Raw genomic sequence first — 18,316 nt, 5'->3', positions numbered from 1 at the left:
TAGAATATTTAAGCTAATAAATGAAGAAAAAACACTATAATTAAATATTAGCATTTTTACAACCCTGTTGAAATAATAAATCTAGGCACTGCCATCATAAAAAGACAGAGAAATGTATGTCACGAGGGAAGGACACATCTCCTCCTAGCGCATAAACTTGTAAAAAAAGAACCTGAATCTGATCATACCTTTGGACCAAACCAACAATTTACAATAAATACAAAAGAGAAATAGGCTAAATGCTACTACAAGAGCTTAAATCTGCAAAATCCAGACTGTGGGAAACTCTTTATGAATGACCTAGTTTTTTCAACAAATAAATTGAAACAAACAAAAAAAAAAACAAGAAAGGAGATGGAGGGAAAATCCAGAGATCAAAAGTGATTCAAGGAAAAAACTAAGTGACCAAAGAGGCAAATCAACCCATCACAATGCAGGGAAATTTTTTGGATAATGAAATCAAACAGCTGAAAAATTATAGACAATCAGAAACTTGAACACAGACTTGATATTTGATGCTATTCAGAAATTACTGTTAATTTTTTAGGTACGATCAAAGCAGGGTGGTTATATTTTTTTTAATTGTCCATATATTTAGAAATAAATACTAAGGGACTTCCCTGGTGGTGCAGTGGTTAAGAATCTGCCTGCCAATGCAGGGGACACAGGTTCAATCCCTGGTCTAGGAAGATCCCACAAGCCTCGGAACAACTAAGCCTGCACGCCACAACTACTGAGCCTGTGCTCTAAGCCTGTACGCCACAACTACTGAAGCCTTCGCACCTAGACCCCATGCTCCACAACAAGAGAAGCCACCACAATGAGAAGCCTGCACACCGCAATGAAGAGCAGCCTCCGCTCGCCACAACTAGAGAAAGCCCACACACAGCAACGAAGACCCAATGCAGCCAAAAATAAAATAAAATAAAATAAAATAAATTTAAAAATCTAAAAAAAAAAACTACTAAAATATTTACTAATGCAATTATTTTATGTCTGGAATTTTCTTCAAAATAATGGAGGGAGGAGATGGAGAATGGATGAGGGACTAAGCGAAACAAAATTGGCTCTGAGTTCGTAACTATTGAAGCTGCGAGAAGGGTATGTAGGAGTTGATTATTCTAATCTCCCTACTCTTTAATATGTTCAAAATTTTCCAAAATGAAAGTAAAACAAACTATAAGCATGTCTATATTAATTGACATAGAGAATTAATTATGTTAAATAGTTAAGCTGAAAAACAGATACACAACAGTAGATTTCTGTTGTTACTTTTTTAACGCACAAACTTTTTCTTACTATATATGTGTACGCATACATAGAAAAAAATTCTGGAATGATACACACCAAAATATTAACAGTGGTTATCTTTCTTCTTCACACCTTTTGTAATACTCTGCGATACCTACCAAAAATATACATTTGTCTTATAAACAGACTTAGACAAGTCTATTCCCTTTAGAAAAACAGACAGGATCAAAGAATCAATGCATAGGAATGAATGAAGCAGAGAGTAGGAGGAGATGAGGGAAGAGAAGGGCAAATGTCCCTGGTTTTACTTCATGCATGCCACTGGAAAAAGCATGGCTATTACAGTTCTCCCTCAGTGTCTGCAGGGGATTGGTTCCAGGACCCCCATGGATACCAAAATCCACCAATGCACTAGTCCTTTACATAAAATGTCATAGTATTTGCATATAACCTATGGACATACTCCCAATTACTTTAAATCGTCTCAAGATTACTTATAATACCTAATACAATGTAAATGTTACCTAAATAGTTGCCAGCAGGAGGCAAATTCAAGTTTTGCTTTTTGGAACTTTCTGAAATCTTTTTTCCTGAATATTTCTGATCCGTGGTTGGTTGAATTTGAGGGTGCAAAACCTGAAGATACAGAGGGCCACCTGTACTCTGAGCAAGACAGGAGGCGCTGAAGGGTTTTTCACAGGGGAGTTGCATGAGCAGATTTATATTTTAGTAGAAGCATTCTGGCCACTGTGCTGAGAGCAGACCATAATAAGAAATATGGATGAGAGTAGAAAAGACTATTACAGTCATCCTGGTGACAGAAAAAGAGTAGCTTAAACCTGCTTAGTAACAGTGGAGGTAATGAGAAGAAGTCGGTTTCCAGATATACTTTTAAAGTGAAGCTAAGATGATAATTTACTGGTGGGTCAGGTTTAAGGCATGAGAGGGAAATGATTCCAGGATTAATTCGGTGTTTTTGGCTTAAGCAACTACAGGATGAAATTGTCACTTTCTAAGATAGGGTCAGGGAGGCAGCAGGAAGTCAGGAATTGGTTTGGGGTATATTACATTCAAGATGTCTGTTAGATATCCAGATATAGTGATAAGTGGGCAATCGGATAGATGTTTATTTCCTTTTTTCGTGAAAGGAGTGTCTACTTACATCTCTTCCAATAAGATCTTTCCGGTTCTCAATGACACCCCAAGGAGGGATTCCAACTGTCCAGATTTTTCTCAAGGACTGGGAAGAATGGGTTTTCAGGGCATCCCCAACATGTTTGGACACACCTGTGAACAACCAGTTGAGAGGTCAAACTTTAACTCACAAATCATGCAAAACACCGCAACTGCCAGAAAGAGACAAGTAGACAAGTATATGCAAAAGACAGTTATCAGGGAAAGTTGCTGGCACAGTGAATTAATTTCTGATATTTTGGCTTGCTCTCCTCCCTCTTGATACCTCCTTCTCCTATCACTGACATTTCTACCTGTATGATTCTCCTCTCCCTTTGGGAAATTTCTGCTTACAGCCTCAGTTCTGCCCCTATTCTTACCTGACCAGAATATCCTATAAACCCAATCCTGACATCATGAACGTTCTGTTTTTTTTCTCTAACCTCCTTGACTGTCCCAGCAAAACATCCTGAAGATCCTTGCTTCATTGAGGCAAATTAATTTAACAGCTTTATATTCATAAATATTCTAGAATTAATACATTAATGTTTGCCCTTCTGGGATTAATAATAATAACAATAATAGCCAACATTTACTGAACTCTTAACTACACACCAGGTACTTTTTTAAGTTTTACATGCATTTATACTTTAAGTAGGAATTATCTTAGTCTATTTTATAGGCAAAAATTGAGGCACAAGGAAGTTAAATAATTTGCCCAAGGTTATAGAGTTTGTACAGTTTAGATTCCAATCCAGGATCCGACTTTTCTTTTTTCAATAAACTTTAATTTTTAGAACAGTTTTACATTCACAGTCAAATTGAGTGGAATGTACAGAGATTTCTGATATACCTTCTGGCTCCATACGTTCATAGCCTCCAAAATTATCAACATCCCCAATCAGAGTGGTACTTTTGTTACAACTAATGAACCTACACTGACACATCATAATCACCCAAAGTCCAGTTTACATTATATTAGAGTTCATTCTTGGTGTTGTACATTCTATGAGTTTGGACAAATGTATAATAACATGTATCTACCATTACAGCATCATGCAAAATAATTTCACTGCCCTAAAAGTCCTCTGTACTTTGTCTATTCATCCTTCATTCCCCCAATCCATTGATTAATGATTTTTTTTATTATCTCTATAGTTTTGCCTTTTTCAGAATGTCATATAGTTGGAATTATGCAATACGTAGCCTTTTGAGATTGGCTGAATCTGCCTTTTAGCAGAAATGGAGTCACAGAGGTAGAGAACAAACTTATGGTTACCAAGGGGAGAGGAGCGGGGAGGATGAATTGGGAAATTGGGACTGACATATATACACTACTATGTATAAAACAGATAACTAATGGGAACCTATTGTATAGCACAGGGAACTCTATTCAGTGTTCTGTGGTGACCTAAATGGGAAGGAAATCTAGAAAAGACTGAATATATGTATATATATGACTGACTCACTTTGCTATGCAGCAAGAAACACAATGCTGTAAAGCAACTATACTCCAATAAAAATTAATTTTAAAAAATTTGCCTTTTAATCACAAACACTGCATTACACCACTTTCTCTTTCTATGTACAGTCTGACTCTGTATGTGTCAGCACAGGGGGAAAAAAAAAGCCCTGCATATTATATCTAATGCATAGCACCTAAACCATTTCCATCTCTCTGGAATCCTACCCTCCAGGCCATCTTTTGCACTTTTCCCAGTCATTTTTTAAAACTGGGGCTCTGGGCACAGAACACACATCAATACCAATAGAGGTTCAGATCCACAGGTTTGGCATGGGTTACCAGCATGTGGTGGTGATGGTTTTTCAGTCACCCACATATGATCTTCATACATATTATCTGCTAAGACTCTCTGTAAAACCAGATCTGACAATACCATTCCCTATTAATTTTTCTATTCAAAATCCTTTGAGGGCTCCCTGCTACATAGAGAATAAAACCTCAGTCCAAATAGCATGGCCCCCAATCTGGCTCCGGTCTCCCCTGCTGTCCCTGTCCTCTGCCACATGGTACATCCAGTTAGTAGCCTTATCACCTCTTTCTACACATGCCTTAAGCTCCTGCTGTCCTTCCCCTAAACTGCCACCTCTGCCTAGAATGCTTCTTCCCGCCCTTCTCTCAAGGCCGACATCAACTGTTATATCCTTCACCAAGCCTTCTTCTCAGGTTCCCTCAGTTGGAATCGGAATTTGTCTTCCTCTCCCTCTTCCTCTTCCTTTTACTCCCAAACACGTTCTTTGTATCTCAACTATGACCCATTCAGCATCGATTTTTGGATAGTTGCTTATTGTCTGTTTGCTACATCACCCACCCCATCGCTAAACCCAGGGTCCATATCTTACTTGTCTTTCATCCACAGCATCTATCCAAATGCTTTTTTTTTTTTTTTTTTAAAGAGGATATGGAAGAGAGTCAAAGGCTCCTTTTTTTTTTTTTTAATTTATCTATTTATTTATTTTTTATTGGCTGCATTGGGTTTTTTGTTACTGCACCTGGGCTTTCTCTAGTTGCACGGAGCATGGGCTACTCTTCATTGCGGTGCATGGGCTTCTCATTGCAGTGGCTTCTCTTGCAGAGCACAGGCTCTAGGCATGCAGGCTTCAGTAGTTGTGGCACACAGGCTTAGCTGCTCTGCAGCATGTGGGATCTTCCCAGACAAGGGATGGAACCCATGTCTCCTGCATTGGCTGGCGGATTCTTTTTTTATTTTTTTTAAAGATTTATTTTATTATTTATTTATCATTTATTTACTTTTGGTTGCATTGGGTCTTCGTTGCTGTGCATGGGCTTTCTCTAGTTGTGGCGAGTGGGGGCTAGTCTTCCTTGCGGTGCTCAGGTTTCTCATTGCGGTGGCTTCTCCTGTTGTGGAGCACTGGCTCTAGGTGCTCGGGCTTCAGTAGTTGTGGCACATGGGCTCAGTAGTTGTGGCTCGCGGGCTCTAGAGCACAGGCTCAGTAGTGGTGGCGCACGGGCTTAGTTTCTCCGCTGCATGTGGGATCTTCCCAGCCCAGGGATCGAACCAGTGTACCCTGTATTGGCAGGCAGATTCTTAACCACTGCCCCACCAGGGAAGTCCCTGGCTGGCAGATTCTTAACCACTGTACCACCAGGGAAGTCTCTATCTAAATGCTTTATACACAGTAGATTCTTAAAGGCTTCTGGCATTCAATTTAAATGAATATCAAAAATTCATGCCAAATAATGTTCAATCACTGTTGAGAAGCATCTCAAGCATAGGCTGAAGCTGGTAAGCAAAGCTTCTCAAATTTAAATGTGCATAAGAACCACCTGGGGATGTTATCAAAATGCAGATTCTGATCCCACCAGTCTGGGGAGCCTGGTATTCCCAACGAGCTTCAGGTGATGCTGACGTTGCTGGTCCAGGGACCATTTCTTGAGTAGTTAGGACCTAAGGAGCTGAGGTTGAATCTGGTCAGACCCTGATTATTGTTTAAGGAAGCTCCAAGTATACCTCATTTCTCATTTCTTTTGTTCATATGAACTATTTCAATAGTCTTCACACTATTATATTTGTATTCTTTACTTGGCCCTAACCTAAATTTTTTTAGAGCGATGAGTAAAACAAAGCATGTAACAGTTATTCAAAGAAAAAAACCATGCCCAAGTTCTCCTTTTTCTGAACTCTACAAACCTTCCCTACCCACCTTCTTTTTTTACTGGAAATAAAATAAGTACTATACATTGGACTTAGAACTCTGCAATCTTCACTATTTCCTAAGCATGTAAAATAATTATCTCAATGAAACATACCAGAGGAACTACTAGGTTACCCATTAGTGACAAGACAAATCCCTTGGTTTTATTTTTATTTTGTTTTTTCAATCACTTACTTCCTACCTTCCTTTTTAGTCGAAAGAAATTATTCGTTACATTAGTACCTGTTGCTCAGTTCTTAGACGTATGTATAGGCCCGGCCTCTACCTCACAATCAGGTAGACTCATCCTAACCTAACCTGCAAGGCAAAACATAATCGTGCTGCAGGTGCTACAGACAATAAACACTATAGAAATTAAGAAACAAGAGTAAGTTGAGAAAGAGAATGCTTCCTGGGTATGTTGGCATCTAATGTAGATCTTAAAGGATGGGCAGAACTTAACAGGAAACATTGGCTAGGACATCCCAAATCAAAGGAGGGAGAAGTAAAGGGAAGATGGAAAGCCACAGGTGTGGTATTGTGATTTATAATAGTATATATTTGGTCTGTTAGTGACACAGAGCTCCTTAAAACCTTGGAATTTCCTAAGTGGTGAGAGTGACAGAGGTGACTTTTGTTATGTTAATGAGGCGACTTTTGGACCTACTGATGGGGGCTGGTTGCCAGGGGAACCAAGCAACCATGTGACTAGAGGGTTGGAACCTCCAGTCTCACCCTCAACCACTGGGGAGAGGAGCGGAACTGGAGATTGAGTTCAATTATCAGTAGCCAATGATTTAATCCACTGTGCCCATGTAATGAGGCTTCCATAAAAAATAAACAAACAACAACAACAAACAGGGTTGTAGAGCTTCTAAGTGGGTAAACACATGGAAATGGGAGGAGGGCATGAAAGCTCTGTTCCCCTTCCCACATGCCTTGCCCTATGCATCTCTTCTATCTAGATGTTCCTGAGTTACATCCTTTTATAATAAACTGGTAATCTAGTGAGTAAACTGGTTTCCTGCATTCTGTGAGCTGCTCTAGCAAATTCATCATACCCAAGGAGGGGGTGGCAGGAACCTCTGATTTATAGCCAGCCAGTCAGAAGCACAGGTAACAACATGGACTTGAGATTGACATCTGAAGTGAGGACAGTCTTGTGGGACTGAGCCCTTAACCTGTGAAACCTGATGCTATTTCTAGGTAGATAGTGTCAGAATTGAATTGAACTGTTAGACACTAAGCTGGTGTTGGAGACTTCCCGCTTGTGGGGAAAGAGCCTACACATGGGAACTGGTGTCAGAACTGTAACATGTTAGTAACAGATTGGTAAGAGAGGAGTTTGTGAAGTCACTAATTCTCAACCCTGGCTGCACATCAGACACCCTTCAGAAGCTCCACCCTGGAAAACTCTATAATTAATCTAGGGTAGAGCCTGTGCATTTGTATTTTTGCAAAGCCCCCAGGTGATTCTTTAACATGCATACAGATCATAAACACCAATGCAAAAGAGTAGAGTTAGAGGTTCAGGGGCTACTAAATGAAGTTCTTGAATGCCACATTTCAAAGACTGTAAAAGAGTTGGTGATAGAGACAGCGAGTGAAATGGCAATTATATAGTTAATTATCTCCTCATGCCCCATACACGCAATGCAATTGTCCCACGTGTTACTGATTTCCAATTCCTGAGAACTTGACCATGGTGAGTTTAGCTCATGTCTCTGCCCACACACTATACAGTTGAATGGAGCCCATATCCTTTCTAATCTCACATGTCCAAAGCCTATTTTCTTTGCCAGACGTTTACCCAAAGTTATATTAAAATAGCATATTTTAGCAATGGTAAAAATACATTCCAGGAAAAGTCTAGGGTTCTTCTGGGTTTCTTTTCCAGTCACTACACTTTCCAGTCACTACACTTTCCAGTCACTTCTAGTCTTTCGCACGCCACCCATCTCCTGGGAGCACTGCAGAGCAGAGGTTAGGTCTATACTGCCTGATTCACAGTTAAAAAGGATTTAAAAAAAAAAAAAAGAGTGAAACAAGGAATGTGCCTTACCAGTATTAATGCCTTCAGTTATTATCCATGCTCCCGTTGTCTCCGCAGCTTTGACCAGACCTTGGCTGAAGATCTCTTTAAGTTTGGAGGGCATCTTGAAGTTCTGGATGCCCCCGTGGACAGAGATCACCAGCTTTGGCAGTTCCATCTTCCACTCTTTCAACATTAAATGTAACAGATGATCCAACTTTGTGTCATAAGAAGTTCTAATATACTGGAAGATATGCATATACACATACACATTAAATAATGGAAAATACATGCCACGTCACAATAAGCACGCAGCAGGGTAACTGAAAAGCCAAAACTTGAAAGAAAGTGTCTGGGATCTCTTTAAAAGTTCATCTTCATATAATGGAAATATTTACTTTGAAAAGATCCCACACCCCCTTTAAGTTCCTTCTGGGAATTACAAGTCACGGTAGGAAGGCTTCCTCTGTTTTTCAGGGTTGGTCCACCAATGTTCTCTAGAAGGTCTGAGATGAGGCAGAAATACTTCAAACTGGCATAAATCACTACTCCAGCAAACTCATTTAAAAAAAAATTTAGAAATAAGTGAAGTGAGGTTTTTTCATAAATGCTATGGCTTTTAATTTACTTAACCATTTCACATATTTGCATAATTTAAGATCCAGAAACATGTAAATTTATTTTAAATTTTACATTCTAACCATTTCCTATAAATATCACCTCTCTAAAAATGTTTTTTCCAAAATAAATACTTCTCACAAAAGACTCAATGTAACCAAAAGAAAAGATGAGGGAAATCAGGCAGCTTCAGAATCATTTTGGATTTTGCCCAAGACTATAGTGTAAGGCTGGCTTTCTTTTCCCAGCCAATGTGGCCACATACAGGTGGTTAAAATCATATTAAGATGAGTGTGAGTCAACCAACAGCAAGAATAAGTCAGATTTATCGGACAAGGACCATAAGAAACCATGAATTTATAAAACTATAGCGAAATAACCACAGGTGGAGATTGCCACAGATATTCAAATAGGAATTATCACATTATCCTCCAGAATGTGATAGTGATTTAAAATAATTGTCTTCATCTTTGAAATTCTTAAAATATAATCCCTTTATTTCATAATTAAAATATTGGAATTTCTGAACATGAGGATGGTGCAGTCATCACAGAATGTAGTAGAAAGAATCTAAGGATAACTAGGATTCAATTTACAAGTGAGAAAACTGAGTTGCCATGGCTTTATCACATATTCAAATAGTAGGGAAAAGAAAAGTTGACCTTTGTGAAAGGGTTTATGTCGCTCTGAATAATGAATAAGGGCAGAGGAGGCAGCTCTGGTTTAGTTCTCCTCTCTATCTCAACTCTTTCTCCCAGATAGCCCTCTCTTTCAACCATAAGTCCTTTTTGTCCTAGAAGATACATCTCCTTGAGATTTCAGGATAAACTCCCTTGATTAACTAAATTACCAGAACTAGAGTCTTTTCTTCCAAAGGCTAACCAAAGACACAGTGCTAAGGGTTAATGACTCTCTCTTTCCCCTCCTCTTCCTTTATAACTCACCTCCAAACCTCTGTGGAAGGAGGTGGGAGGGATGACAACTGGGAAGGGAAATGCAGCAGAGGGGATGAGTAACCAACTTCCAGGCTGAAATATAAGGGTAGCTTCTTCTCTTCTGAGCAATCAAATAAAATGCATTCAGGCACAGAGGATGTAATAGGAGCCTAATGCTAAGCATAAAATGTATTAGTGATCAGACCTGTCTGACCACGGCTTCAGTTTTCCTAAATGTACCATACCCCCCTTTGCCTTCCCACAAGTTATTTCTCATGCCTGCAGTGGTCTTACCCTTCTGCCTAACCAGACACCAAATGCCTTGCTCATCTTTCCCATCGCAGCAAACCATCCTTACTCTCAGAGGGCTTCCTTGGCACATGCACACCACCCCAGAAAAACAGGAGGAGTTCCTTTTTCATTCTCTTAAAGAACCCTGTACTCCCCTTTCATAGCATCCCCACCGTCTGTGGTAATTGTATATTTATTTCTTGTTTCTCTCACTAGACTGTAAGCAATGTTAGTACACAGGATATTTTCTCTTAAGGGCATAGCAAAGTATGGGCAACTGAAAAAGATCTGTCGAATGGATGAAAAAAAATGAATACATAAAGATGATTGTGAGCAAACATAAAAGCAAAAGGAAGACGATGAAAACTTAAGGGGAAAATTACATAAAAAGTTCTATAAGAGTCAGCTTCCAAAAAGGACTGGAAGACAGTTTTCTTGCCAACTAAAAAAAAAAAAAAAAAAAAAATCAATGCACAAAGTTAGATGCAAGTGGATTAGTAATCAGAAATGTAGATTACTGTACAATTATATCATGAAACCTTATTATGATTGCATGATTAAGAACTGTTTTTCAAATCCTTTTAACGGATTATCACATTGCAGGACACAGCTGATTCTGAGCTATCCTGAGGTGGGCTCCCCCTGCGTTTTCCCCAGGAAAAGCTGCTTCTAATAAAGCAGTGGGCAGTTAACAAGCTCAATAGAAATTAGCTGAGAGATAGCTGACCTGTCAATAAATACTATGCAAATCACATGCAAAATTACTATATTAGGGACAGAAGAAAAACTGGCCTGGAAAGCCCAGCACTATCATTTAGGGGGTACAGAAAGAAATTCCCCCATTTTCTTCCTGAGAAGAAGCTCTCACAAGGACATAGCAGGCATCAACAGCCACAAGTTAAGTTACTGGGAAATGCTACGGCCATGCTTCAGGTGAAGTCTGTTTTTTGGTAGCAACTTTTGTACATTCCTTAAGAAAAGGGCAGCCCTTTGGCAACTGCCTCAAGGACAATAAGCCATTCTCTTCTTCAGAGGGCATAATCCAGCTGAATGAGGTCAAAGAGCTGGCTACACCTGGGAAAGGTATCATGCTCCTCAGACATGAAGGAAAGAGAAGAGTTAGGTCATTTTTGTCAACAGGTCAGTAACACAGATCGCCTTTGCAATAAAACCTGGTCATCTGATCATCTACACTTAGAAATACAATTTGAAGATACATTGAGAGGTTATATTCTCTTTTAAAAACCAGCAAAATAATGTGGGTTATGAGCAAACCTTAGAGTGGTGGGTGTGCTCTCCAACTTGGAAGTTAATCGTGCCAAAGGTATCTGTAGGGCTTTTCGTTGTGTGCTTTTCAACAGACCATTGTTCACTTTCACTACCGTTGGCAGCTGAGATGATCCGGGCATAATCTACCTCATGATGGTCTCTAATCAGTCGCCCACAGTAACACCTTAAATTTGGGACAAAAACCAATTTCAAAATAAAAACACACAATTTTAGAATAGAAAATAGATGTAATGTTTCTACACGTTCCTAGGGTACTATATATGACATATATTAAACATATATTTTTAAACCTTCACATTGAGATTTATATTAGATTTCTAACACTGGGTTGTTTTCTAAGATTAAAAACATTCTCAGTGGCTCTCTCCCTTTGCTGCACATTAGAATCATTTTGGGGATGTTTTAAGAAAACACTAAAAATCTCTCACACACCCATGTTCATAGCAGTGTTATTCACAACAGCCAAGAGGTAGAAGCAACCCACGTATTCATCAACAGATGAATGGATGAACAAAATGTAGTATACACATTCAACGTTGCAAGATAAAAACTTCTGGAGATCCAATACACAACAATGTGAATATACTTAACACTACTGAACTGTACACTTAAAAATGGTTAAAACTGTTAGGAAAACAAAAACAAACAGCAAATTGTGTATTTTAAATATGTGCAGGGACTTCCCTGGTAGCACAGTGGTTAAGAATCTTCCTGACAATGCAGGGGAAATGGGTTCAATCCCTGCCAGGAAGATCCCACATGCTGCAGAGCAACTAAGCCCGTGTGCCACAACTACTGAGGCCCACATGCCTACAGCCCATGCTCCACAGGAAGATCAGCCACTGCAATGAGAAGCCTGCACACCACAATGAAGAGTAGGCCCCCAATCACCTCAAAGAGAGAAAAGTCCATGCACAGCAATGAAGACCCAATGCAGCAAAAATAAATAAATAAATAAGTGCAGTTTATTTTATACCCATTATCCATCAAAAAAGTGTTTTAAAAAATAATCTTAAGGGCTTCCCTGGTGGCGCAGTGGTTAAGAATCCACCTGCCAGGTTTTGCTGGCAGCACAATGGTTAAGAGTCCACAGGCCAATGCAGGGGACACGGGTTCAAGCTCTGGTCCATGAAGATCCCACATGCCAAGAGCAATCAAGCCCGTGGGCCACAACTGCTGAGCCCACGAATCGCAACTGCTGAAGCCCGAGTGCCTACAGCCCATGCTCTGCAACAAGAGAAGCCACCACTAAGAAGCCCACGCATTGCAATGAAGAGTAGCCCCCACTCTCCGCAACTACAGAAAGCCCACGCACAGCAACAAAATGCAGCCAATAAATAAAAAATAAATAAATAAAATTTTAAAGAAAAGAAGTTAGGGGTAAATTTTTTAAAAATCTTAATACTTACGGAGATTAAGAAAAATCCTCACGTAAAATGTAACATGCACATCAAAAGGAAGGATTGTTAATCAATGTAAAAACAGAGATGCAACTTCAGAGAAATATATAGACATAGAGCTGTTGGTCTTACCTGATTAAATTCTGACAAACCTGGCATCCTGCCGTACATCTAAATTAAAGAAACGAAACTTCTGTTAGGTTATTAATATCTTTGAAAACATATTAATATCTTTGAAAACTTATTCAGTAAATATCTATTAATCTTCTATAGTCTGGAAATTAGGGTTTACTGAGTACATCATCTCCCAGATATTCTCATATGTCATTTACCATGAATAATCACACTGCAGCAACTATGATCTAATTAACAGAATGCTGAGTTTGGAACCAAAATATCTGGATTTATTTTATTTTATTTTTTAATTAATTGATTAATTAATTTTTTGGCTGCATTGGGTCCTTGATGCTGCACACAGGCTTTTTCTAGTTGCGGTGAGCAGGGGCTACTCTTCATTGTGGTGCATGGGCTCCTCATTGCGGTGGCTTCTCTTCTTGCAGTGTACAGGCTTTAGGCACATGGGCTTCAGTAGTTGTGGCCAACAGGCTCAACAGTTGTGGCACACAGGCTTAGTTAATGTGGGATCTTCCTAGAGCAGGGATTGAATCCATGTCTCCAGCATTGGCAGACAGATTTTTAACCACTGCACCACCTAAGAAGTCCCCAAAATACCTGGATTTAAATCTCAATGATTTAGAGTGAAAAAGGGAGAGAAAGAGAGAAAAGAAGGAAAGAAAAGCTTAAGTTCCAGCCAAAAAAAAAAAATCTCAATGATTTAACAGTTCCTCTAAGCCCCAGTTTTTACATCTGAAAATAATATCTGACCCATACGGTTAGTAAAAGGATCAAGGGTGATAATGTATGTAAAGTGTCTTACAGTATCTGGTACATTGCTGCATGTATAATAATGGTGGCTATTATTATTACACTAGGAAGATAGCACCGAATTCTTGAGAATTAAATAAGAAAACATGCAAATACAAACAATTTTAAAACCGTAAAACACTGTCAAATTGAGGAACAGTTGGTATGATTATAATTATTATCTTTATTAATCTCTATTTTATGATTCAAAAAAGGCTTCTGAGCCCAGAGATAAACTATGGTCAACTAATTTATGACAAAGGAGGCAAGGATATACAATGGAGAAAAGGCAGCCTCTTCAATAAGTGGTGCTGGGAAAACTGGACAGCTACATGTAAAAGAATGAAATTAGAACACTCCCTAACACCATACACAAAAATAAACTCAAAATGGATTAAAGACCTAAATGTAAGGCCAGACATTATAAAACTCCTAGAGGAAAACATAAGAAGAACACTCTTGGACATAAATCACAGCAAGATCTTTCTTGATCCACCTTCTAGAGTAATGGAAATAAAAACAAAAATAAATAAGTGGCACCTAATGAAACTTCAAAGCTTCTGCATAGCAAAGAAAACTATAAGCAAGACAAAAAGACAACCCTCAGAATGGGAGAAAACATTTGCAAATGAATCAACAGACAAAGGATTAATCTCCAAAATATGTAAACAGTTCATCCAGCTCAATATCAAAAAAACAAACAACCCAATCAAAAAGTAGGCAGAAGACCTATATAGGCATTTCTCCAAAGAAGACATACAAAAGGCCAAGAGGCACATGAAAATCTGCTCAACATCACTAATAATTAGAGAAATGTAAATCAAAACTACAATGAGGTATCACGTCACACTGGTTAGAATGGGCATCATCAGAAAATCTACAAGCAGTAAATGCTGGAGAGGGTGTGGAGAAAAGGGAATCTTTTTGCACTGTTAGTGGGAATATAAATTGATACAGCCACTATGGAAAATAGTATGGGGGTTCCTTAAAATCTAAAAATAGAGTTACCATATGACCCAGCAATCCCACTGCTGGGCATATATCCAGAGAACACCATCATTCAAAAAGACACATGCACTCCAATGTTCATTGCAGCACTATTTACAATAGCCAGGACGTGGAAGCAACCTAAATGTCCATCAACAGATGAATGGATAGAGAAGATGTGGTACATGTATACAATGGAATATTACTCAGCTATAAAAAGGAACGAAATTGGGACATTTGTAGAGACATGGATGGACCTAGAGACTGTCACACAGAGTGAAGTGAGTCAGAAAGAGAAAAACAAATATCGTATATTAACGCATATATGCGGAATATAGAAAAATGGTACAGATCAACTGGTTTGCAAGGCAGAAATAGAGACACAGATGTAGAAAACAAACATATGGACACCAAGTGGGGAAAGCAGGGAGGGTTGGGGGGGAATGAATTTGGAGATTGGGATTGCCATATATACATTACTAATAAGAAAAAAAATATCAAATTGTACACTTTAAATATATGCAGTTTATTATATGTCAATTGTATCTCAATAAAAGTTCTTAAAGAAAAAAAAAGCCTTCTGGATTTGGGAGTTAGCATTATGGTCATCAAGGATCATATTTTAAGTGTGAAGAAGTTTTAACTAGAAGAGAAGTCTAGTTAAAATATGGGAAGAAAAGGTATTATTCATAGAATCAGTCATTCTAAATTATTCAGAAATGAATATTCAGGCCTTTCACTTCTTCCTGTCCCAGCCTTTTAGAAAACTTTTTTCTCAGAAGCTTCACTTCAACAGGTTCCAAATGAGAAAGAAAAAAAGACACTGTAATCACGTCTATCAGATTTGTTTCTTATTAGGAGCTACAAAAAGAATCAATAAAAGATAAACTTTTATCTAAATTTAAAATAGTGAACTACCACTCTTTTGCTGTGCACTATAAGAAAGAAAACTGCATGAAAGCTAGTTTTGAGAACCTTACCAGGATCTAAGAAAAAGGCTGGCATAGAAGGAATAACCATAGTCATCCATTAACCTTTTTTACAATCACACAAAAAGAGATTGCTTTTTTTTTCCCATAAAAAGTAATATATCTTGGACCATTCATGGAATTATGATCTCCGATATTCTTCTTGAGTCTATGAGCTAATGACCTGTAGTCTACCACTTTTCATGAGGTTCAGGGTGACTGTGAAGATGATTTTCCATTTACAGAGCAGTAGGAGCCACGTGAGCTCAATCTGCCTTCCATTGCAGCCACTATCATGTTACAAAATGTCATAAAAGATTAAGGGAAAAAACAAGGTTACCCTGCCTTTTTATTCTGTAAACATTTTATAAGCAGGTAAAATGAGGATCTCCAATCACAGGGCTTACAAGCCACAGGTAATTCAGAGAGGATGGGACTAGTAAATATTTAACAAAGGCACAGAACACTATTTCAGTCATCATCCCCAAGAACTAGAATTTCAGTGACCTCCCCGTGCTACCTCTCATGAGCATACAGCTGTGATTTCTAAGCTTCAAAAGAATGTAAGGCTAACTGCGCAATAGAATCTAAAAATAGAGTGGTCCCCCTAATTAAAATACTGCTCTCCTATGTTCCTTTCCTTTTAATTCTTTTCCCCCAAGGCAATGCTACCCAATCTTAATTTCATGGACCCAATTACCCTGGGGAATTTTCCATAGCCCTCTCTTCCTCTATCTTTCACTGGCTGCTGTTTTGAACTTTGTTCTACAAGTAGAACTTCCAAAGGGTTGTCAAGAACTCAGAGTAGTCAAATTCAAATCATTCCTTTCTGTTGCCCCTTATCTGCTCAAGCAAAAAGCTTACAGGAGGAAAAAATTAACTCTGCATAATCTGAGCATGCAGTCCTGAAATATCCTAGTTACTATACCACAGACACTTGGGGATAAGTTCACACTACTTTGAATATTCAATATTCAAAAGTTGTAAATTTTTTATCCAAACCCAGTGGAATGGCCAGAGCACTAGATATTTCCCTAGTATCTATCCTCCCACTAAGAGGAATAGGAGCATCAAAGACAAAACAGCAGAGTGAAATCTACCACAACATTAAAAGTGGCTCCATCAGGGTAAAAAAGTCATATCTCTAAATTTCAATAAACAGTCTTCCAAGTACTGTTGCTTTAAAAAAGAAATATGTAATTAAAAATTGTACCTGTGAGGGTCTTTTGAGCTGGGTATGATTTTGTTACATTCTCTCTTGTCGAACACTCCTTCCATCCAGGATTTCTGGGACTGAATAGAAAAATGTCATTATTTTTGTAGTCTAATTAAATGAGAACACAGTATAACCACAGTAGTCCAGGTAGGCAAGATACATTTAAATATAGTAGACACTAATTAAAATGCCAAGACCAACCCCAAACAGACTAAGCATTTATTGGTTTCTATTACAGACAACATAGAACCAATGTGAACACAAAAATATTCACAAATATTCACAAAGAAGCCAATATGAACATAAAAATATTCAAAGTTAATTAGTCCACAACCTCATCTTAAGTGAAAGATCCCTAAATGCACAAATCTCTACCAAGGAAGTAAAGATACAGCTGAAGTGTTCTCTTAATTCTGCCAAAAGTCACTTTTAAATCTTGTACCATAACCCTACAGAGTGAATATTAAGCTCTCAAACTTTAAAACTCTCACTTATAAAGTCCCATTTTGGCTAAGATTTGACAAGAAACTGGAAAGAGTGTCAGAGGAGAGACATAACCTCAGGCAGACTCTGTGAAAGGAGTTCAATCTAAAACTAATCTGGAGGGTATGCAATGGAGAATATGGCACATCGCCCTCAGCAGAAGAGAACTCAACTGAGAAACCAATTTCCCATTGATGCCTGATTCACAGAGGATGAGACTTTTTTCCTGACCAATAGCCATCCGCCAAGAATCTCTCCCCAACCCCAAGACAATGAATTTACTGCTTAGACTCTGGCTGGACGTCCCCCTCTTTGCACTCCCTGCCCCAAACCCTCAACAGACTCGCCTGGAGCTTGCTACAGCATGCATTTCCCAAACTGCAATTCCTCTCCTATTCCTGAATAAACTCAATTTCTGGTAATTCAAGCTTGCCTCAGTTAACCTCTTTTATTTAGGTTGACAATTTGATACACATTGTATAAGCACGGCTTACCACTGGCTGAATTTCAAAATATCTGAATTCATTCAACAAATATTTTAGAATAGGCCTCCATGTGGCATGCTGGGAATTCTACCGCAAATAGGACAAAGTTCTTACTCTGAAGGAATTTAGAAAAGGAAATGGATTACAAATTGATCTCATTAAACTTCATGTGTAACAATTAACTGTTAAGATAGCTCCAAAAAGGGTCCCTAATTTGGAAGCCTATGTATACAAATTAAGCAAGTTATGCCAACCACTCCCTTCTTTTAAAAGGCTAGACAGCTGAGCCTAGTAGAACTATATGGGCAAAACAATTTCTTCAGGCCTGTTTCCCCATCTATTAAAATTGGAGATAACAGTAATACCTCACCGGGCTACTGAAATGAATTAAAGGCTTAGATTTCTCCCTGGGAATTATTAAGCCTCAACAAAGCTTAGTTATTATTATCGGTAATATCGAAGGTAAAACTTAGCTTTTTGGTTGGTAACATGGGAACTTAACTTTGATGTATTTTTTTCATAGAAAAGTACTTCCTGACCTCCAAATCTCCCTCCTAGGACCTCTCATACTACAAACGAATAACT

General features: G+C 38.5%; 1 protein-coding gene across 1 annotated transcript in view; it reads right to left on the bottom strand.

Moving 5' to 3' along the window:
- TRPM6 (transient receptor potential cation channel subfamily M member 6) overlaps nt 1-18,316 on the bottom strand; it is a 134,024-nt gene that overhangs the window by 95,073 nt on the left and 20,635 nt on the right. Inside the window, 5 exon segments of the mRNA XM_057721746.1 lie at nt 2,414-2,538; nt 8,165-8,378; nt 11,254-11,431; nt 12,801-12,839; nt 16,761-16,840. Coding sequence (XP_057577729.1) covers nt 2,414-2,538; nt 8,165-8,378; nt 11,254-11,431; nt 12,801-12,839; nt 16,761-16,840 — 636 coding nt within the window.

Source organism: Hippopotamus amphibius, chromosome 2 (genome assembly GCF_030028045.1).
Source record: "Hippopotamus amphibius kiboko isolate mHipAmp2 chromosome 2, mHipAmp2.hap2, whole genome shotgun sequence".
NCBI classification, from domain to species: domain Eukaryota; kingdom Metazoa; phylum Chordata; class Mammalia; order Artiodactyla; family Hippopotamidae; genus Hippopotamus; species Hippopotamus amphibius.
The sequence above is the reverse complement of the archived record's forward strand: the minus strand, read 5'-3'. Positions and strand labels throughout refer to the sequence as shown.